The 22,989-nt window shown below is 45.3% G+C and overlaps 1 protein-coding gene and 1 long non-coding RNA gene across 5 annotated transcripts in view; one reads left to right on the plus strand and one right to left on the minus strand.

Annotated features, from left to right (window-relative positions):
• Window positions 1-2,675, minus strand: part of LOC115100149 (ADAMTS-like protein 2) — a 61,382-nt gene extending 58,707 nt beyond the window's left edge. The window contains exon 1 of one of the 4 annotated variants that reach the window (XR_003858975.1): window positions 2,080-2,675. Coding sequence is in view for 2 of the 4 variants with exons in the window: in XM_029618419.1 (XP_029474279.1) it covers window positions 2,080-2,169 (90 nt within the window). In the remaining 2 variants the exon portion in view is untranslated. The remainder of the gene's footprint in view (window positions 1-2,079) is intronic. The other 3 variants (XM_029618419.1, XM_029618420.1, XM_029618421.1) reach the window with 3 other exon arrangements.
• On the plus strand, window positions 2,408-19,733 carry LOC115100150. Its single transcript, XR_003858976.1, has 4 exons — window positions 2,408-2,518; window positions 10,443-10,526; window positions 18,069-18,226; window positions 18,375-19,733. It is a non-coding gene; the product is annotated as an uncharacterized LOC115100150 (long non-coding RNA).
• The last annotated feature ends 3,256 nt before the right edge of the window (window positions 19,734-22,989 follow it).

A 22,989-nucleotide genomic window follows, 5' to 3' on the forward strand; every position in this document is an offset into this window, starting at 1 on the left:
CACACACAATCCCTCTCACTCACACAAACAGAGGTGCTGCTCAGGCCTGCCGAGTCTCTGCTTCTCTCAGCCACGAGCAGGATAGGTGTTACTCATGGCCCGCCGAGTCTCTATTCCTCTCGGCCATGGGCGGGATGGGTTCTGCTCGTGGCCCCACATGGCTGCTCTTTGCTGCCCCCAATGGCTGGCACCTTAGGCAACTGCCTAGTTTGCCTGTTGGGACGCGCCGGCCCTGATCCTAGGGGTTCACAAACTTGTTCTTAGCACTGTAGTCATGCACATACCACATGAACCCATTTATACAGCCCTGGTATAACATGTCCCACACACGGCCATACAAACACTTCCTATAGATGCCCGTACACACCTTTAACACAACCTATGCACACATCATATCTGTGCATCACCAGCATGTACCTGCCTGCCATACTGAGGAAATGCAAACACCACTCATTCAAGCACACCTCAGATCCACACTTAAGCACACACCAGATGTTCACGCATCACTCATATGTACTGACCTAGGCACACACTATCTAATTATGCATACACAACTTCCATGCAAATCTACACAGAGAGCATCCAATTGCTTGTTTATTGTAATCTACCTTCTTTAGATTATTACTATAAAAAGTGGAATCTAAATCCTAGAAATTAAATTAAGTTGTGCATCACCCGCATGTACACATCCTCCAGACAAACCTACGCACACACCATCCAGATTATACCTCACCCACGTGTGTAGCTCCTGTAATAAGATGTACGCACCGTCAGTTTACGCCAGCATGTGCACTTCTTGTGTACTGATGACTAGAGCTCTCTCATTTATATGTCCCCGCTGCACACATACTTCCTGTGAAAATATTTATAGACCGCCCTCTATGAACAGTACTCCCCATAGGTAGGAAAGCATGGATGGTTCCTCAGAATGTCCAACAAAATTGTTTTTGTCTTTCTAGCCATTTTTTTTTATTTAAAGTTTATGGAAAATCATAATCTAACACACTGGCCACTTCTGTGGCCTTTTCTCATAAATCCTCCCTCTCCCCCATTGCAAGCGGCAATGGCCTCTGACGTGCACCCTTAGCACCCTCTCACTGGCCAGTAGGAGTCACCTTCCTTGCCCTGGCTTGAGAGCATCTTCCTCTCTACAGTATACCCAGGCATGGCTGGACCTGACCAGACGCAGATCCCTGCACTACAAAGCACAGCTCTGCAGCCTTAGCCCCAGGGTCAGCTCAAGAAAACACTTTTAATACAGATCTTACGGTACTTGTTAGCCATTGAATTAGTTACAATGAAAGTTCAATTGCAATATTTATTTTTGTTGCAGATAGTACAGTCTTTGTATTATAAGATTCTACATAAACAGGTTCTCAGTCGTCCAACCATGCAGGAAGGTAAGCATATCCTACGAATTTAGCAGCAAAGACAAGGAAAAGAAGCAGATGAGCCCAAAACACACTGTTACAGCGGGAAATGCAGACAACACTTGTAGTGTGAGCGAGAAACATTTAGTGGTGAATGCCTGGGGAAAAAGGCAAAGGATAAGCCCTCCTAGTATGGCTGCAGCAGAGGGGTTGTCTGCCCTGTCCTGGGACATCTCCCAGAAGTGCTGCAGTGAAAGAAAAACTAATCAGGGCCAATTTAAGGGGAGGCAGAGGGGAGCTAGGAAACTGCCTAGGGCCACAGCACTCATGGGACCCCCTTGGCAAAGCTGAGTGCTGGCTGGGCCCACACCCTAGTTCCTGCCCCAGACCCTGTGTCTACAGGACCTGACTCAGGGACAAATTACAGGTGCCGGGGTCCCAGTCAGTGCCCTGTATGATCAGGGTCCCTCTTGGCTTGTGACCTTCCCTAATCTGTCACGGCACTCACCCCCTCCGAGTAGACCCTAAAATACTAACAGTGACCCCTCAGGCTTCAGAATCTGTGTGTTCAGCAGGCTAAGAAGGAGGAAGAGCAGAGGGAGCAGGAGGGCAGAATCGTTTTGAAAAGGATGGGTTTATCCCACCCACAATAGTAAGAAAAGAAAATGCAAAAGTAACTGGAGCCGAAGCTCGGAAGGCGAGCCCCTACCTCGCTGTGCACGGCCGGAGCCCGGAGCAGGCAGAGGAGGGCCAGCAGCGGCCCGGGTCGGGCCACGGGAGAGGCTGCAGAGGTGGCCATCCTGCAGCAGAGGACGAGCGCAGCGAGAGGCCCAGGCAGCAAAGAAAGGCTGCATGGCTGCGTAATTAATGCCTTTCCGACCTGTGCGCCGGCTCCGAGCCTCAGCGCTCCTCTGCCTTTGATTGACAAGCCAACCTGAGATACCCCGGCAAGGGGGAGGAGGGAGGGCGGGCTCCATGTGGCGCGGCCGCGGCCTCGTCCTGATTACCGCGGGCTCCCCCTGGCCCACCCCGGGTGCCTCCTTCAGAAGGGGAGGGGACACCCACCCACCCTCTTCAATCAAAGCGTGCAGCCATTCAGCCCGCTCACGGTTTACTCCTAAAACGTGCCAGATGTCCAGTTTCACCCTGTAAGTGTTCCTTGTTTTTCTGTCCGAGCGAATGCGTTTCAATTGGAGATGAAGTCATCTCCCCGGTTCCTTTCTCATCGCGGCTGCAGCCCTAAGGCAGAGAGAGGGCTCCCAACTCTTTTCATTGATTCCTAGGGGAAGACCAGAATCCTCCCCGTTCCTTCTCGCTACTCCCACCTCATCCCACAGCCGATTCCCTCCCTCCCGCAGCCCTGGGCTAGGAGGCTCCGATCTGAGCTAATCCTGAAACTTCCACCCCTCAGCGGGCCAGGTTGGGAAGGGGCGGGGACGGTGGGCCTTGAGAATGCAACTTTATTGTGCAGGGCTTCCCGCCTTCCCTTCCCCTCACTTTGAAGAGACTACATCAAAGGTGGCATTAGGCCATAGAGGAGAGAGCCCTCGGCTGCCGAAAAACACCATCTAATACAGCTGGGGAGAAGGGGCAGGATAATTGGACAGACTAAACAAATGCACAAGAGCAAGGCCGCCCTCTCCTAGGGCTATCGGCCAGCGAGGTTGCAAAAGTTCCATTTCATCTGGTGACTTGGAGGATAAAAACATGGATTTCCAAGGCAAAAAGGAAGACTTTACCAAAACAGCCTCTTTCACTCTCCCGGACTCTGAGGAAATGGATATTAAAAGCAGCACCTAACTGAAGCTTGATATCTAGGGTCTACAGGAGGGTCGCCCCTAAAATCAGCTTGCACAAACTGTCATTAGTGCATTTCACTTCTTACTTTCTTGCTTCCCCCCCCCCCCCCCCCAACTTCTGAGTCTGCATTAACATAGGAACAGAAAATGGGCTGGCAGATCGAGACTGTCAGGCTCATCAAGTCTGCTCAATTACTCTTCCTGTTGCAGTACCGCAGAGGCCACTTGACCTCTGGCTTTATCTTCTCTTCCTCACAACTAAGGATCATCTGTCTTTATCCTGTGCATTCTTGAATTCCGATATAATTCCTTCTTCTCCTCTCCTTCCCCCCCCCCGCCCTTCTGTCGGAGGCGGTTCCATGAATCCACTGCCCTTTCCTTAAAGAAATATTTAATTAAGCTGCTCCTCAGTCAGCCTCCTTGGAGCTGTATTTTGTGACCATCTTGCTCTAGAACTAACTTTATCCTGGAAAAAAAGCTTGCTTCTAGTGCATTATTTATATCTTTGAAATATTTTAGTCTGTCACATCCTCTCTCTCTCTCTCAGGGAACCCCAAATTCGGTTCTCAAGGGCCCAGCTGGGTTTTCAGAATTTCCACAATGACTGTGCATGAAACAGATTTGCATGCGCTGCCTCTCATGCATATTCATTGTAGAAGTCCTGAAAATTCAGCGGAGTTGCAACCCTCAAGGACCAGGTTTGGGTATGCATATTTAGGTCCTTAATTCTCATTTCACAGGACTTATGGGCCAGGTCGTGTAATATTTTTATTGCCCTTCTCTGAACTGCTTCTAATTTGACCATATCTTTATGAAAGTATGGCCTCCAGAACTGGACACAATACACCAAGGACCTTTTTTTTTTTTTTTTACTGGTAATATCTCTCCCTATATACAGTATATATGATACAAATGTTTCAGAAATCCATGTCATGGTCTCTGATGAATGTGTCATCTGTGATTTTTGGGGAGGGGCACTAGGCAAACAGGAGGGGAGAGGCTGAATTAAAGAGCAGAGTATCTATTCTTTGCTGTGCTCTGTGCACTCCAGTCTCACCCCTTTACTTCCTGTTTCCTGCAGGTTGCTTAGGAGAGGAGAAGGGGGAATGATCAGTAAGCAGAACAACCATTTTCTGCTGCTTAACAGGCCAATTCAGTAAAAGTCGCAGGAGAGCAGGCAAGCGCCCAGGCCACTCTCCTGTGCACACGATTCAGGGGGGAAGAATATGCTAAGGAGGGCTCGCGGTAAAAAGAGGCGCTAGGGACACTAGCGCGTCCCTAGCGCCTCCTTTTTGACAGGAGCGGCAGCTGTCAGCGGGTTTGACAGCCGACGCTCAATTTTGCCGACGTCAGTTCTCGAGCCCGCTGACAGCTACGGGTTCAGAAAACAGACGCCGGCAAAATTGAGCATCCGTCTTCCAACCCGCGGGCTGCAGGCAGATTTACATTTTTTTTTTAATTTTTGATTTTTTTTTTAATTTTGGGGCCTCCGACTTAATATCGCTATGATATTAAGTAGGAAGGTGTGCAGAAAAGCAGTTTTTTCTGCTTTTCTGTACATGTTCCCAGTGCCAGCAGAAATTAACGCCAGCCTTTGAGCAGGCGTTAATTTCTGAAAGTAAAATGTGTGGCTTGCCTGCACATTTTACTTTCTGTATCGCGCGGGAATAACTAATAGAGCCATCAACATGCATTTGCATGTTGCGGGCGCTATTAGTTTTGGGGGGGGGGGGGGTTGGACGCGCATTTTCGATGCGCTATTACCCCTTACTGTATAAGGGGTAAAGCTAGCGCATCAAAAACGCGCATCCAAACGCAGGCTAACAGTGCGCTCCACCGTATCGGCCCATTAAGTAGAATCTCCCTCCTTCTGCCCACCAAATTGTAGCATTCTAAGTGTCCAGTTTATGAAGGCTTCAACTGTTTGTCTGTGTCTACCATCATTTGTCCAATATATGTCTGTGTACTTTTCAATTTATGAATCAAAGTGCATTCAGCACTGCAGCACCTTATCCTCTACAATACTCAGATATCTAGATATGAAATATGTACTTATTATAAAGGATTTCTCCTCTATCACTGCTGTCTTAGGGTATTAGGAAAGGAAGAATGGCTAAATTATCCTTACCTGATAATTGCCTTCGCTGGAGTCCTGCTAGACCAATCTGGGATTTCCCTCCTCCACAGCTGTTGGAGACAGAGAACACACCTCTTTTTTTATTTTTATATATTTCAATTAAACAACAACAAGAATAAACCTGTCAGGAAACACAGAAACATGATACTTGAAAAAAAAAGAAACAAGGCATATTCTGTAACAAAGCACCAAAACAAGGAGGAGAAGAACAAAATATTATAACAAGAGCTACCAAAGGCAAAAAAAAGAGTAATATGCAAAAGCATAGCATGAGGCCTAAGATCTATAAAGATATAGCACCAAATGTGAGAACACCCCTCTTTTATAATCTCACTCTAGAGTATAGAGGTGATGTGGTTCTGGCCAATACCAGTAAATCACCAGAAATCCCTCTATTGCCACTTTCTTGGAATTAGATATCCCAGGGTACTGAATACTACTTGGAGTGAGGTAAGATGAGAGAGAGGAGGGCACATCTCATGATGCCATTGATCCCCATCGCCTGTGTTTTACTGGTTGAGATCTGGACTGGTCTAGCCAGACTCAAGGAAAGAAAATTATCAAATAAGAATAATTTAACCTTCCTTATCTTCCTATTGACCAGTCTTCATGTATGAGCGTTACCAAAGCTTCTCCTTCTTATGGATGACGGAAGATAGGGCCGTCTTAATAACCCCTGCCCCAAAGGCCAAGACCAACCTGTAATATTTTGTGAAGGAGTACAGGGAGACCATGTAGCAGATCTCATCTGGAGAGACCGAGGATGCCTCTGTCCATGATGCCTCTTGTGCCCTCCTAAAGTGGACTCACAGGGCTGCTGGAGCTTGCTTGCTCGAGAGCATATATGCTGAGAATATTGCCTCCATAATTCACCTAGCCAAGATAGCTTTACAGGCTGCCTCCCCTTTCTGGGATAAATGGTGGGGGGAAGGTCGTGGGAGTTGGGAAAATAATCAAAACAACCTCCTTTCCGGGTCCAGCTGCTTGTTTCATGTAAACATAATAGATGATCAAACAACATTGTGCTGAACCTTATGCACAGAAAGTTAAGGCAGCATCTGTTTAAAAATGCATGCATAACTCTGCAACATTCAGTCCACACAGTTTTAAAAAATTCCAGGTGTTCCCTAACTTTAGAGAGAAAAACACACACTGTGCAAGCAAAACACTTTTATCCTCTGAATTGTGGAGGGTTCTTTCACCTGTAGTTTGGAAGAAAAATACCTTCCACTGAGGATGAACTGAAACCCAAGCAAAGGACAGGGGCTTGTATGGTGAGATGAAATCTGCCCCTTCTGCACGCCAGCGACGAAATATCAATGCCCTGCTCTTTTCTCACACTGACATTTTCTTTCAGAAATTTCTTGCCTTGACGCTGCAGCCACGAACGACTTTTGCCGAGTTACTGCCGCATTCTCCCCAGGATCCCCCCCCCTTTCCTCTTCCCCTCCTGCTGCTGCTGCTCATACACTGAAGGCTTCAGACAAAACAGAATCGGGTGTTGGGAAACGGTGGGTGAGGGGGTGGGGGAACAGCATTAGATCTGTGCGCCAGATGTGTGGTAATTACTGTGGGAAGCTCTGCTGACCCTCAGCTTTCCTCCCCCCGCTGAGGGTCTTGGCTCAGGAGAGGGAAATTACTAAAGGATGTCAAAGTGGGATTCATAGCTGAAAAGGAATAAGGGGAGGGGGGAGGGTCATAGATCAAAGAGACTTATAAGATACCACGAGGGAGGAATAAGGAAGCAGATACCTGCCCCCGACTTCCCATCACCACACTTACCTTCCAGGGAAGCAGGAAGGAAGGCAGTGCAATCATTGTCACACAAAGTGTAAGATGGCAGAAATCAAGTTTCAAAAGACGAAATGAATATCACTACCTGATGCATGGGCTACGGCTCCCATCAACAGGGACTTTGAAAAGTGGGGCCCACCACATCCCAGAACCATCACCACTCTGGCACCAGCTGGTCCCAGGGCCTGTGCAAGAGTAGTAGGCATCCTAGGCGATCCTTCGGTTCGTACTCGTCTCCCACCGCCACCCCAGACCCCTTAATCAACAGCCACACATTAACTTTCTTACCCAAAGGCCACTTCCCCCTTAGATTCCGATAATTAAGCTCATGATGACCCCTCCCTCCCAGGACAATCCTGTAAAAACCACATAATTGGACATAGGGAGGACAAATTTCAAATGTTATTTATGTGGGTAAACTCCGATTCACCTGGGTAAAAGGGCTTTTGAAAAACTGCCCACCATGCAAGTGCCTAAAACTATGCACAGTTCAAAAGCGAAATATCTGCATGCTTAAGAAATGGTGCAAAGCACTGGGAACTTTGAACCAAAACATACAGTTTTGAAATTTGCCCCCATACTTTAAATATTAAACTTGCTTCAGAAATCATGATAACAGTGTCTGATGAATGTATCATCTGTGATTTCTGAGGGTAGAATGCGAAAAAAAAAAAAAGAAGAGATAAAATGTATACATTAAAAGAAATCCATACCTCATTGGCTGAAGGCAGTCTCTGAATGACATGCTGTCTCTCATACAGGCACACAGACATGCCGTCTCTGCCACACACACACACATACAATGCCCTGTACTCCTGGGGGAATTCTGCGCTACTGCGGAACGCAGAATTCACCCCCTGTGCAGAATTGCCAAATTCTGCTCAGAAAGTAGCAGAGGAGACCTCAGCATGCTGCGAATGGAGCGCATCCTGCAGCACACATTCCGTTCGTGGTGAAGATGAAGGCCCAGCGTGCCATTCGCGGCAGACGGGGGCCTTCCCTTTTTGCCACACACGGCGCGCCGGGCCTTCATCTTCGCCGCGAATGGAGTGTGTCCCGCAGCATGCCGGTGAGAGAGAATGTGTGTCAGAGAGGGGAGGGGAGGGTGAGAGCAGGAGGGTGAGAGAGAGAGCATGGGGGGGGGGGATGCCAGTGAGGGGGAATGTGTTTGTAAGAGAGGGGGGTGACAGAGAGCATGGTTAGTAAGAGGGGGTGGGGAGGGTGAGAGAGAGAGCATGGGAGGTAAGAGAGGGTGGGTGGGGGGATGATTATGTGGGTTTCAGAGAGAGGGAGCCTATATGAGGGGAGGGGGATGCTGGTGAGAGAGAAAGTGTATGTGAGAGAGGAGAGGGGGTGTGGGGGAGGGTGAGAGACAGCTTGGTTGGCAAGAGGGGGAGTGGGGGGATGCTTGAGTGTGGGTTTCAGAGAGAGGGAGACTATATGAGGAGATTGTGAAGGAGTGTGTATGTGTGTGAGAGATTGGGAGCTCGTGTGTATGAAAAAGGAATTGTGTATGTGTGAGACAGAGCCTGTGTGAAGGGCTGCGTGAGAGAGAGATATAGGCCTGGATTTTCTAAGGTCGCCTACCCCTGCTGTAGGATGCCTCCTTCTTCCTCAGCTGAGCCCCGAGTCCCGGGATCACAGGGCTGTGGCTGGATCTAGCCCAGCCCCCTCCTTTCCCGTGGGAAACAAAGGAACAGGGTGGGAGGGAACAGTGGTTGGAGCGGCAGGCTTGCAAAACCAGGGAAGCCAGGGTTCAAATCCCACTGCTGCTCCTTGTGACCTGGGGCAGGTCACTTCACCCTCCATTGCCTCAGGTGCCAACTCAAAGGCCAATGCTGCACTGCCTTTTAGTACACGGTTTTAACGCACAGGTTGACCTTTTGTTAAACTCCCACTGCAGTAAGATAATGTTATGCTAATGCACTGGGAGTTAAAAGAAAAGTGGATTGGCTGGAAAATGTGCACTCAGCCTGTACTCGGTAAGGGGAGGGGCAGCCCTTGAAACATTTAAACCGCAGTGCTAACTGGGGAGGGATAGCCGGATAAGTACAGACTGGGTTAGGCCCAAGCCCATCCCTCTGCATTGGGGAATACTGCTAAATGCTCTCATTTGCATGGGATTTCCATGTGAGGGCGCTAAGCAGGATGCACCGCTGTAAACACACATATTGTGAACCCAACATTCCTTCCTGCATCGGCAGTAAGGTTTACGTGCACAGAACGTGCGTTTAAATGTGGGTAAGACCGTGCGTTCAGCTGAATGCACTTTATTGCCTCAGGCGCCGATCAATAGCGGTTAGCAGGGCCGGCATTTGGGATGTGCGATTCGTGCGGCCAAACAGGGCGCCATGCTCAAGAGGGCAAACAGCAATCTCGGGGACACGGCAGGAGAAAGGAGGCTGTGGTGGTAGGTGAAGGATCAGGAGGAGGGGAGGCAAGAAAGAGAGGGAGATGCTGCTGGGCAGGAAAAGGGAGAGAAAGAGATGAGCCTGCTGTGAGGGGGGAGGGAATGGAGGCTATGGGGGAGTGACAGGAATACTGTGCCAGCACTGCTGGAGGAGGGAGGGCTGTGCCAGGGCTGCCAAGGGCAGGGACCAGTTTCCATTTTTGCAGAAGGCGCCCGACAGCCTCGAGCCAGTCCTGGCAGATACTTTACCTCTGTGTGTTTTGGAAGAGAACATATCAGTTCACAATCCCAGAACCACAGCTGGAGAAACCATCACCAGATGAGAGGATTAACCTGTCAAGACTGATGGCTTTTCACCATGTGCGGTCCAGGAAACCATCCAGAATGCAAAGTTTAACTTTAAGGAACATAATACATTCAACTGTACCTTTCCTTTTTTTTTTTTTTTGTTTGGTATTTCCTCCTTTCCTTCCTCTTCCTCCCTGCTCTCGTCTTCTCTCCTTCCACGCTTCTGACAACTGCACGGGCATGCACGCTCCCTCGCCCAGGGGGCAAGAGAAGAATCCTCTAAGGGTCGTCCATGATGCTCAGTAGCCATCCTTGAGACATCATCAGTGTCGTCCTCAGTCAGACTTGAAGCAGCCCATATCTCGCGCATTAATCTACCCTGGAAAGCTATCTGGGAAGGTAATAATGGGGAACATGGATTTTGCATGCACTTTGCTCCAGACTAGCAAGATCCGATCCTGGGGGGGGACGGCAATTACAAGCATTTACTTGTGATTTCCACACGTCTGCGCATACACCTGCCCCAGAGAAGATGTAATGCCCTGTAAATAGGTGGTGCCGGCAAGATTTCAAAATGAACCTATGTGCACCTGTCCGCTTTGAAAATTCAGGCTAAAGTCTGCGGGTCCTTTGTACCTATACAGGTTACTCCCCATGAAGAAGAAAGAGTGAGAAACAGAGAGAGGGAAAAACAGGAAGCAAAATTAAAGAAAGAAAAAAAAACACAGGTAAGAAAAAGTAAAAGAATGGAATTTAAAAGACATGCAAAAGAAGTGAAAAAAAAAGTAGCAGAATAAAGAAAGAGGTCAGCCAGGTCGATGCAATAAAGGTTGAGAGGCTATTTTATTGAAAAGACTGCGATATTCAAAATAAGCTCACAGACGATAAAAATGTTTCTGCATCATAAAAGGTTTTCTTTTTGAAAGCTGTGAATGAGGCAGGCCATAGTCAAGCCTGCACACTGAGGCTTGAGAGCCATGTGTTATCCATACAAATCTACAGCGGTCTTCTTCAAGGCACGGCCCGTGGGCCATTGGCAGCGCCCCACTTCGCATTTTCGTCCTGTCATCGCAGGGAAATAGGAGACTTCTGGTGCAGGCCAGAGATGCAGCAGGCCCACGCCAGCCGAAGAGCAGCAGGGAGGGAGGGAGGGACAGCAAGGGCAATGATTTAATTTTCCAGCGCACCAAGACAGGAGGAGGCAGCAGTGATCCCGTGCTGCGGTGGACCACATGAAGAGAAGCTGCTGCAGAGTGGCAGGGGTTGAGAGAGAAGCTGCCGTTTATGAGGAGGGGGTGCTGCTCGAAAGGCTGCCGCTGTGGATGAGGGTTTGGAAGGGGGCTCTGAGGCTGCTGTTGCTGCATTATGGGAAGAGGATTGAAGGTTGCTGCAGTGGGGAGGGGGTCGGAAGCTGCTCTGGGGAGGCTATGACAGCTGGGGATGTTTGGGGGAGTTTGAAAGGGGCTGGAGGCAGGGTTGAGAGTGAAAGAGAACTCTTGCTGGCACGAGGTAGAGGGATGGTGAGAGGGAGTCTGGTGGCACAAGGAAGAGGCAGGTTCAGAGATCGTGATGGGGGGGGGGGGGGGAATACATCATTGGCATGGGCCAGTCTAGTGTTGCCGGCCATCGTTCTGCATGGGAAAACTTGTCGGCCCTTCCTCCAGTCCCTCTGGATTCACGGTGGCCCTTACTAAAAATTAATGAAGACCACTGCCCTACAGGGAAAGAAGGGAACACTGCTGCCCCATGGTGGGCTTGATTGCTCAGATTATGTGGGAGCTGAAGACAGTGGTTATTATTTGCCATTGAAAAAAAGACAACTTCTCAAGGTATTTGCCAACTGCTTATGAAAATGCTTAAGATGTTAAATATGGAGTCCGCCTAGCTTCGTTTTTAATTTATAGGCAGACTATAAATATTTTTAAACAAACAAACAAACAAAAAAGCCTACATAGATACCCCTGGCCAACCTCCTCCATGTGTTCCACGCTGATTTTAGACAGCTTACGGAGGTTATTTGGGCAGCAGTTACCCAACCACCGTCATTCAACTCCAGCCATTCCTATGGCAGTCAGTTATAGGGTGGAACGGTTTATATGAATTTTTCTCCTTATCTTCCTATGGCAGCAGGTTATAGGGTGGAACGGTTTATATGAATTTTTCTCTGTATCTTCCTATGGCAGCAGGTTATAGGGTGGAACGGTTTATATGAATTTTTCTCTGTATCTTCCTATGGCAGCAGGTTATAGGGTGGAACGGTTTATATGAATTTTTCTCCTTATCTTCCTATGGCAGCAGGTTATAGGGTGGAACGGTTTATATGAATTTTTCTCCGTATCTTCCTATGGCAGCAGGTTATAGGGTGAAACGGTTTATATGAATTTTTCTCTGTATCTTCCTATGGCAGCAGGTTATAGGGTGGAACGGTTTATATGAATTTTTCTCCTTATCTTCCTATGGCAGCAGGTTATAGGGTGGAACGGTTTATATGAATTTTTCTCTGTATCTTCCTATGGCAGCAGGTTATAGGGTGAAACGGTTTATATGAATTTTTCTCCTTATCTTCCTATGGCAGCAGGTTATAGGGTGGAACGGTTTATATGAATTTTTCTCTGTATCTTCCTATGGCAGCAGGTTATAGGGTGGAACGGTTTATATGAATTTTTCTCCTTATCTTCCTATGGCAGCAGGTTATAGGGTGGAATGGTTTATATGAATTTTTCTCCTTTCTATTATTCTCACCCTCCTTCTTCTCTTACTGGAGCCTGAAAGAATGCCTTTTAGTTTTACTCTTTCTATTCTTCTTTACGCTCTTGCTCCAGTTGTGCAGCTGTTACATTTGCAGCTCTGGCTGGTCTTTTTTAGGCACTGCCACCTTTTTTTCTCCTCTCCTCTATTCTGTCCCCCTACACCCATTAACCATCCTCTTCCATCTATCACTTTGAAAAATCCCAGGTAATTTCCACAGCTCAATATTTTTGTCTTAGATAATGATCATGAAAACCCCACCTATCCAGCAGAGCCAGAATAGCAGCTTGGGTTTTGCATTATGATTTTTCATCCTCTCTCTATCAACTATTCCATCCAACTGCAGATATATCTGCTTCAAAAGAAGAAAAAGCTAGACTCACAGGCATAAGATGAAGATCCTGAATGATATCCCTTGCTCCCAGTATAGTCATCCCTTGCACTGCTATATACCAGTTACTCACCTCTGGTTGCTTCCGCTGCTGCAGTCTCGTTCCTCTTTTCCAAAGGCCATATTCCGTCAGACTGGATCATGGTGCATGATGTAGATAAAGGGAAAAAGTGTGGTCCATAAGGGTCCTTAATTCATGTAACACATGGCTAGACATGACATAATGGTGAAGAGTCAACATGTATTTAGCAAAAGCAAATATTGCCTTACCAAATCTATTAGAATTTTTTTGTACTTTATTTTTATTTGAATTCAAAATTAAAATAAGAGCAAGCTTGCTTTATAAATTATGACAATATCCACTAATAAGCAGAAACTAAAGATACAAAGAAAAGAAAGCTTTCAATGTATCTTTGAGAGATCACTATTAAAAGAACATAAGAACATAAGAAATTGCCATGTTGGGTCAGACCAAGGGTCCATCAAGCCCAGCATCCTGTTTTCAACAGAGGCCAAACCAGGCCACCAGAACCTGGCAATTACCCAAACACTAAGAAGATCCCATGCTACTGATGCAATTAATAGCAGTGGCTATTCCCTAAGTAAACTTGAATAATAGCCATTAATGGATTTCTCCTCCAAGAACTTATCCAAACCTTTTTTGAACCCAGCTACACTAACTGCACTAACCACATCCTCTGGCAATAAATTCCAGAGCTTTATTGTGTGTTGAGTGAAAAATAATTTTCTCCGATTAGTCTTAAATGTGCTACTTGCACCTAGTCCTTCTATTATTCGAAAGTGTATATAACCGATTCACATCTACTCGTTCAAGACCTCTCATGATCTTAAAAACCTCTATCATGTCCCCCCTCAGATCCAAGCAGATCCTGAGCACAGAACACATTAAGAAACCAAGAAAATATATGAAAACTATAATAGAGAGGTAAGCAGTGGTATTTCTATACGTAGCCAACTGAGTCTCAAATTACCAGCCAACATAATTAAGACACCTGTAGCATTTTATAATCTAAATAGAACCAAACCTGTGATAGCTCAAAAAACACATCTTATATTCTGCAAACTTGGAAAATATTTACATGGGAAACAGATTATAAACATTGCCCCTACAACCAAAGCTTCTTGGCCGATAACCAAAAATTTCCTTTTAGGCTCTTGCATAGTTCTTGAAACATCTGGAAAAAGACAAATTTTGCTCATGAAATAAAGTTGACCTAAAAAAAAAAAAGACTCATAACAGAGTCCTGGTCTTGAGGAAAAACATCCTCATCCCCAGACTTCTCCGACTTGCCTGTAATGTCTAGGCTATCAACATTCAGAGGACCCTCTTCTTGGGAAGCTCCCTATTACTGTCTCCCACTCTTTCCACCAACAGATAGAAAAAAAACTGCTGATAGGTGGCAGAGCCTCAGAAGACATACAACTTCCCCAAGAAACATTCCACGAATATTCCACTGGAGTTTTAGTACTAATTTTAGGTAAATTTAAAGTGCGATTAATCAGGCATCTTGCAAAATTCTCTAGATTCGCAACCTTCTAGGTTAACAGCATTCATTCTTCGAAGCAGACACCTGATTTCTTTTAAAGGTGTAAATAAACATTACATAAAAGTCATTTAATAAAGTCCCATGTGAGAGACTCCTCAGGAAATTAGAGAGTAATGGGATAGGCAGCTATTGTGAATTGGTAACTGATTAAAAGATAGGAAACAAAGAGGAAGTCTATCTAAGTGATCAGTATTTCTAATAGAGAGAGATAAACAGTGGAGTGCTCCAGAGGTCTGTATTGAGACTGGTATTGTTTAACATTCCTAAATGATCTAGAAAAAGGGGAGCAACCAGTAAGGTGATCAAAGCTGCAAATGTCACAAAATGATTCAGCATTGTTAAAACTGAGTAATTGCAGGAAGACCTTGCAAGACTGGGGAACTGGGCATCTAAATGGCAGATGACATTTATTTATTTATTTAAAAGCTTTTCTATACCGGTATTCGTGGGTACATCATATCGGTTTACAGAGAACTTAATGTAATACATAGAACAGGGAGGAAAGAACTGGGATGCAACGGGGTGGAACAAGATAACGAGATATAATGTACATGATAACAAGAGATAATATGCAATATACAGAAGAGATGTGACATGGAGGGGGGTAACAAATTAAGGGAGAAAATGCTAAGGTAATTTAATATGGACATAGGGAAGAAAATCCTAACTATGTTATCACTCAGCAAAAGGATTTTTTGAGTCCTTGTAGAAAACACACTGAAATCATCAGCTCAGTGTACGGCAGTGGCCAGTAAAGCAACTAGAATGTTAGGAATCATTCAGAAAGGAATAGAAAACAAAATAGGGAATATAATAATGCCTCAATATTGATCCATGGTGTGAGCATGCCTCGAGTAATGTTTGCACTTCTGGTCGCTCCCATCTCAAAAAAGATAAAGCAGAACCAGAAAAGATACAGGGAAGGCAAAACGATAAAGGAGACAGAACTACTCCCTTACAAAGAGAAATTAAACAGGTTAGGACTCTTCAGCTTGGAGAAGAGACAACCAAGAGGAGAAATGGTAGAGGTTTAAAATCATGAGTGGTGCAGAACACATTAATACAGAAATTAATATCATACAATGCTAGGATTAATGAGCATTCCATGAAATTAACTAGCAGCAGATGTAAATACAATTTTAACAAGTTATTTTTTCACTCAATGAACAATTAAGCTATGAAATGTTTTGCCTGAGAATGTGGTCAAGGCTAGTGGAATAGCTGAGTTTTAAAAGGTTTGAACAAGTTTCTGGAGGGCCTATCCATAAATAATTATTAGCCAGATTGGGCTAATAATTGGGCACCTTCCCTTCATACATCTGGGAGAGAGCAATAGAGAATCAACTTTACTATTAGGATCTGCCGGGTCCTTCTAAATGACCCAGATGGCCACTATTGGAGACAGGATGCTGGGTTTGATGTACCATTGGTTTGTCAGCAAGACTATTCTTTTGTTCTTATATAACACAATCCTATACACTTGATTGGATTTATTAGGCTATGAGCTCTAATTTAAATACTAATCTGTAAAAATGAACATGAGTGTAAGTCATGTCATTGCCTGAATAGACCTCTTGCTGATGTACAGTTCTGTGACTATGCAGGTAGTAATAATATTGGGAGCAACAGCCTCAAAAAGAATGCTGAGATTCAGACCACATTTATTTATTTAAAATTTTTTTGTATACCGCTTATACAACGGGATTAGAACAAAGCGGTTCGCAAGAAGTACTTTTATAATAAAAACATAAGCAATATAAAATCACACATAAAAATGAAATAAAAAAAAAAGAACAGGACAGTATCTCATAACAGTCATCATATCGACAGTAAGGTAATGTGCCTCAAAAGCTGGACAGAGTGGAACTTAGTCTGCTGTTGCCTATTTATAAGCGGTAGAGCATAGATTTAGATTTTTCTTGAACTCCCTTAAGTTCGATTGGAGCTAAGGTGATCTGGGATAGAGTTCCAGATGATGGGGCCTGCCAATGAAAAGGCATATTGAAGAACTGACAGAGAGATAGTGCCTCATCTTTGAACTCCTATTGAACCCACTTATGAGATGAAGGTACTGACTACCCTTCGCTTTCTGGTTATTGACTTCTTTAAGAGGGTGGCTAGAGACATGTGACTCACATCAGAGTACTCTGCCTCCAGGTGTGTCACTTCTACCTAAAAATACATGGCTGCCTACAACCCTTAATGTGTCTACTTTCCCTGTACTGTACAAGAACGACAAGAGTGCAAAGGGGCTTCTTTGATTCTGTTCACTTCTCCAATGAGGTTGGGTCAAGTGATTCATGTATTTTTCCTTTCTTGTAGGTCCAAGGCAGTCTCGAACAACCTTCTGTTCCTTTACTCAGAAGGTTGTTTGAGACAAGGATTGTCTGTATGAAAGGAATATGAATATAAAAACAAGAGGTGATACAGTCATTGTGAAAAGCCACTAATCAATGACAGCTCCTGATGAAGCTTTTTACCCGCGAAACACCAGCCAATGTCTTTTATTTATTTATTTATTTATTTATTTATTTATTTAAAGAGTTTTATATACCGTCATTTGGAAACGTCAAAATAACGCCATCATAACTGTTTACAAAATAAGGTTATAGGGATAAAGGGGTTGACAAGGGGTGTAAAAACATAACATGTTATTAGGCTTAGTAGTAAACAAATTCATGCTTAAGATCAAAACGAGTTCATTCTTATTTTAGAAAAGTATAGTTGTGCTGATATTCATTTAATCATGAGGTTGTAATGGAGGGCGGTGATGATTAATTGATTCTTTGGGTGGTTTGATATGCTTTGTTGAACAACCAAGTTTTTAGACCACAAATGATTAAAAGTCTGGACGGTCTTATTTTTGAAAAACCTTGAGGTATGTTGTCAAGCTTGCTGATGCGGCAAAAGAAAAATTTAACAAGTAAAAATAAAAAATTTGAAAAAACTGATAAATTTAAATAAAAGTCAAAATATCTATGGATGGCGATGTGTTGAAAAATAAGTATATATGATTTCCTTTTTTCCTAATGTTAAATGCTGCACACTTGAGATAGTGAGACATTACCTGTTGTAGAGGACCAAGTCCTGAAGGCTGTAACATCTTATCAGGAGAATAATCTGGAGAAAGCAAGCCCCATATTGGGGATAATTGTCACCTGAACACTATATGGTGACTCAGTTCTTCAGCTGAGTTAAGTGAAGGAAGGTGTGAAGTTGCACAGGGTCAAGTACTGAAATTTGGCCTTGCCCCTTTTCATCGTCTACTTGAGCATCAGCTGGGTTTGATATCAAAATCATCCAGTTGGTGGGCAGAGTCATAAGAAGGAAGGAGAAGTATTCTCTCTCTGTTAATTCAACATGCTCAGAAAGGATGCCTCTTACTCCTTGTAAACCAGCAAAATGAAATGTTAATTAGCTCCATTGTAATACGATTGGAAGAATTTATACAGAATAGTCCCCCATTAAAGCTGAAGTGCCTCATATTCATTGCAGGGTTAAATTCCCAGCAAGTAAGAGGGCAGACTAATTACAGTAATGGGATCCCTGTAATTCAACAATAGGTTCTTTCTACCCCCACTTCTGAAGTGGCATCAAGTGGATGAACAGAGGAAAGGCTTAACGAAAAAGAGAGGCAGATGGCTACACCTTCCTCCCATCATGAGCAGAGGTCCCCTTTAATTGACAAAGGAGTGTCACTGTCTTTAGCCTACTTTCCAAGGTAAAAGCAGGTGTATTCCGAAGTAAGCTCCTTTTTTTCTTGGTGGAACTTCTTGTTTTATCTTTAAGCCTTATTTAATGATGTGCATTTGTTTTCTCCTGAAATTAAAAACATTAAATATAGTTGGGCTATTTTGTCTTTTCTTTAGGTGTTGGAAATGACGCCCCACCCCCACCGGCATTTAAAATTGAAATATCTTAACCTCCTAACATTCCCCTACACCACCTGGATGGCAGTTACCTCATTGGTCGGGTTCCAGCAATCAAAATGGAAGAAGGGGCAAACCCCAGTCACTCCTGACCAATTGAGTCCATTTTCAAAATGGCATCTGCCAGCTCAGAGAATGGTGCCATTTTGTGGTATGACTTATTGGATGTGGCTTGGAGCATCCCATCTGCAGAATTTTTCAGGCGAGATCCTGGACTCCCTTCAAGATAGAGCCGGTTCTTCCATTACACCTACTAGGCAATTGTTTAGATGACTGCAATTATGTGGTTAGCCCCAAGGTCTTCCATGCATGAATATAGAGGACTGCTTGATGACTATTTGTTATATATATTATGTGTTAGTTATATATATTGAGGTCTTGTTTTTAATATATATTTTTTTACTATTTTATATTTTATAACTATGGCAATATTATAAACCAATCTGATGGTTTTGTCAATTATAGAGTGCCATATTAAATAAAATAAATAAGATTGTCAGTGAATCTGAAGCAGCTGCAGAGAACAGAAAGAGATGAAAGCACAGAGCAGGTCAAAGAAGAGCCATTCTGCTCCCTAATTCAATCCCCCTCCTGCTGTTTCCCACTTGCTGTGGCGTTTAGAGGTCCATGGGCAGCCCCTGCGAACCTCCACACTCATCTCACAGGCTGGGCCATCCCATCCCAGATGCCGCCAGCGACCTCACAGAGGGAAGCCGTGCTCTGACACAGTGAGGCGCCATCAGTCTACCATGCGGCAGGACACCGCTGATCCCAACCAGCCATGATTCTCCTTAGGTGCACGTGCGCCAGAACTCACGACACAAAAGGCCTGAGGCGAGAAAAACCCAGCAGAGCCTCCTGATGGCCTCACACGCTAAGGGCTCTCTCCTCCCTCACTGCCTCAGCAATAGGTCCAGCTAGTGTTTAGTGTGGGTTGCATCCCAGCGCTTCAGTCTTTGTCTCCACCTGCCTCAGTGTTTACCTGCCCGCTCTGCTCTTGCCTTGTCTACCTCTATCTTATCCATTCCTTTTCTTCTCCCTCAGATGGATACCTGGTTTTGAACTTTGCTTGAGCTCCAGCTATGCCTGACCACTGCCTACCATGCTTGAATACACCTGACCACTGCCTGCCTCTGACCTTTGCCCAGACCTAGACACATCTATTGGCCACTTGCCTATGACCTTCGCCTGGCCTTGGCCCACGTTCCAGTCATCAGCAGAGATCCTTGCCTAAATCCTGCCAGCTCAACCTGAGGGGGAACTTAGAAACATAGAAATGACGGCAGAAGAAGACCGAATGGCCCATCCAGTCTGCCCAGCAAGCTTCACACATTTTTTTCTCTCATACTTATCTGTTTCTCTTAGCTCTTTGTTCTATTCCCCTTCCACCCCCACCATTAATGTAGAGAGCAGTAATGGAGCTGCATCCAAGTGAAATATCTAGCTTGATTAGTTAGGGGTAGTAACCGCCGTGATAAGCAAGCTACACCCATGCTTATTTGTTTTACCCAGACTATGTTATACAGCCCTTGTTGGTTGTTTTTTCTTCTCCCCTGCCGTTGAAGCAGGGAGCTATGCTGGATATGCGTGAAGTATCAGTTGTTTTCTCCCCTGTCGTTGAAGCAGAGAGCCATGCTGGATATGCATTGAAAGTGAAGTGAAGTATCAGGCACATTTGGTTTGGGGTAGTAACCGCCGTAACAAGCCAGCTACTCCTCGCTTTGTGATTGCGAATCCTTTTTTTCTTCACCCCTGTCGTTGAAGCTATGCAGGATATGCGTGAAGCATCAGTTTTGGGTTTTTTTTGTTTTTTCCCCTGCTGTTGAAGCAGAGAGCTATGCTGGAAATGCGTGATGTATCAGTCATTCTCCCATGCCGTTGAAGTAGAGAGCCATGCTGGATATGCATGGAAAGTGAAGTATCAGGCACATTTGGTTTGGGGTAGTAACCGCCGTAACAAGCCAGCTACTCCCCGCTTAGTGAGTGTGAACCCTTTTTCTTCTCCCTTGCCGTTGAAGCAGAGAGCTCTGCTGGATGTGTGAAGTATCAGTTATTCTTCTCCCCTGTCGTTGAAGCAGAGAGCTATGCTGTATATGCATTGAAAGTGAAGTATCAGGCATATTTGGTTTGGGGTAGTAACCGCCGTAACAAGCCAGCTACTCCCCTCTTTGTGAGTGCAAATCCTTTTTTCCATTTCCTCTTGCTGTTGAAGCTTAGAGCGATGTTGGAGTCACAGTAAGCATGTGTATGTTTATTGAATAAGGGTATTCTGTCCAGGCAGTAGCCATCATTCTGGCGAGTCACCCACTCTTCATTGGCGGCCTCTTGACTTTATGGATCCACAGTGTTTATCCCATGCTCCTTTGAAGTCTTTCACAGTTCTGGTCTTCACCACTTCCTCCGGAAGGGCATTCCAGGCATCCACCACCCTCTCCGTGAAGAAATACTTCCTGACATTGGTTCTGAATCTTCCTCCCTGGAGCCTCAAATCGTGACCCCTGGTTCTGCTGATTTTTTTCCTACGGAAAAGGTTTGTCGCTGTTTTTGGATCATTAAAACCTTTCAAGTATCTGAAAGTCTGTATCATATCACCTCTGGTCCTCCTTTCCTCCAGAGTGTACATATTTTGATTCTTCAATCTCTCCTCGTACGTCATCCGATGAAGATCCTCCACCTTCCTGGTCGCCCTTCTCTGTACCGCTTCCATCTTGTCTTTGTCTTTTTGTAGATACGGTCTCCAGAACTGAACACAGTACTCCAGGTGAGGCCTCACCAAGGACCTGTGCAAGGGAATAATCACTTCCCTTTTCTTACTCGATATTCCTCTCTCTATGCAGCCCAGCATTCTTCTGGCTTTTGCTATCGCCTTGTCGCATTGTTTCGCTGTCTTCACATCATTAGACACTATCACCCCAAGGTCCCTCTCCTGCTCCGTGCACATCAGCCTTTCCCCCCCCATCGAATACAGTTCATTCGGATTTCCACTCCCCATATGCATGACTTTGCACTTCTTGGCATTGAATCTCAGCTGCCATATCTTCGACCACTCTTCCAGTTTCCTTAGATCCCGTCTCATTCTCTCCACTCCTTCCTGCGTGTCCACTGGTATAAGTGAAGGTCCTGCTCAGTCTCTACTTCGCCTGGGTCCACCTGCTGACAGCGAGAACCTGCAGGGCTGCTCCCTGCAGGCAGAGCCAATCTCGCCTCAGCCTAACTCTACAGCCACAACAGGATGGGAGTGTGTGAGACTAGAGTGGACAGAGCAAAGCAAAGGAGAGTCACTCTGTTCCCTAGTCCAACACCTCTGCTTCTGTTTCCCCCTACCCTCCTGTCCTGGAAAAAGGAGGGGGAGGGGGGTTAGGTTGTGTGTTTTGTCTGCATGTTTCTATTTATAATTTTTGGTCACTAGCTCTATCTTTAGTGAAGATTTTTTTGTTTTCTGTGTGTGTGACCAACATGAGATATTGTGCTAATACATGTTTTCTGTGTACGCCCACTTGTTTTAATTTTCTAAACAGGAGATATATTGCTAATTATAAACTTACATTTTTCACCCACCTTTCCAAATAATGCTCAAGATAGCTTACAGCATTTTTAGAATTCAGATATACTAAAACTCTGCCCAAAAGAACCAAGAATCTAAGTGGGTACCTGAAACAACAGATTAAGTATGTTTTAGTTGGCCGGGAGCAACGAGGCATGTGGTTTCCCTGGTTCTCTTCCCCTTCAGACACTCCCTTTGACTAATAGGAAGAATAGTAATAATGCTGTAGGGCCTGGTGTAATATTTGCATTGCTGCCTTGTCAAGGCAAGGTTGTTGCTGTTTGAGTTCTGAGAAGTGCCATTTTGGTATGCGAGGTTTGCTATATAGGTTCTGAATGACTTTTTAAAAAAACCTTTTTTTGCAGGATTTTGTGTTACTTCACAATGTGTCACTATTACCAGGATGACAAACAAATTTTGAATTTTGTTTTGTATGTTGCATAGTAAGGGGAAACATCCTAGTTCAGCTCAGCCAGCCATAGGCATCAGGAAAGAGTGTGCCACACACACCCACCCACACACACCATGGCCCGACCGTCTTTCTGCATACCACTGTCTGATTGGCATACTTAGCGCTATTTACACCGCACAACTAACAGAAGCCCCCCCCCCCCCCCCCCCCCCCCCCAGAGATCCAATGTTCTGCACCAGTTGGCTCTGCAATACAAAAGGTTAGGAGGCGGCATGTGTCTACCGGATGGAGCTGCTACCACCATCACCACCACCTCCTCCTCCCTTCTCCCCATCATTACTGCGTCCTCTGCCAGGCTGAAATGAAAGAAGCACTGTCTCCTTCCCCTCCCCATCCTCGCAAGTCAACTGGAGTGAAGGGAATCAGAGCTGCACTGGTACCTGTAGGGGGAGGAGGGCCTGGATTGGAGGCTTCTCTGATGGCTAAAAGCCCAGAGGTAAAGGGCACCAGGGGGATGCTGTGACATGAAGGCGGAGAAAAATGTGGTCTGGAGACGCTGGGCAGAGGGGAGAAGGAGAAAAGGGGTGGGGAAGGATCGG

The sequence above is a fragment of the Rhinatrema bivittatum genome, chromosome 10 (genome assembly GCF_901001135.1).
Source record: "Rhinatrema bivittatum chromosome 10, aRhiBiv1.1, whole genome shotgun sequence".
In the NCBI taxonomy this organism is placed as follows: Eukaryota; Metazoa; Chordata; class Amphibia; order Gymnophiona; family Rhinatrematidae; genus Rhinatrema; species Rhinatrema bivittatum.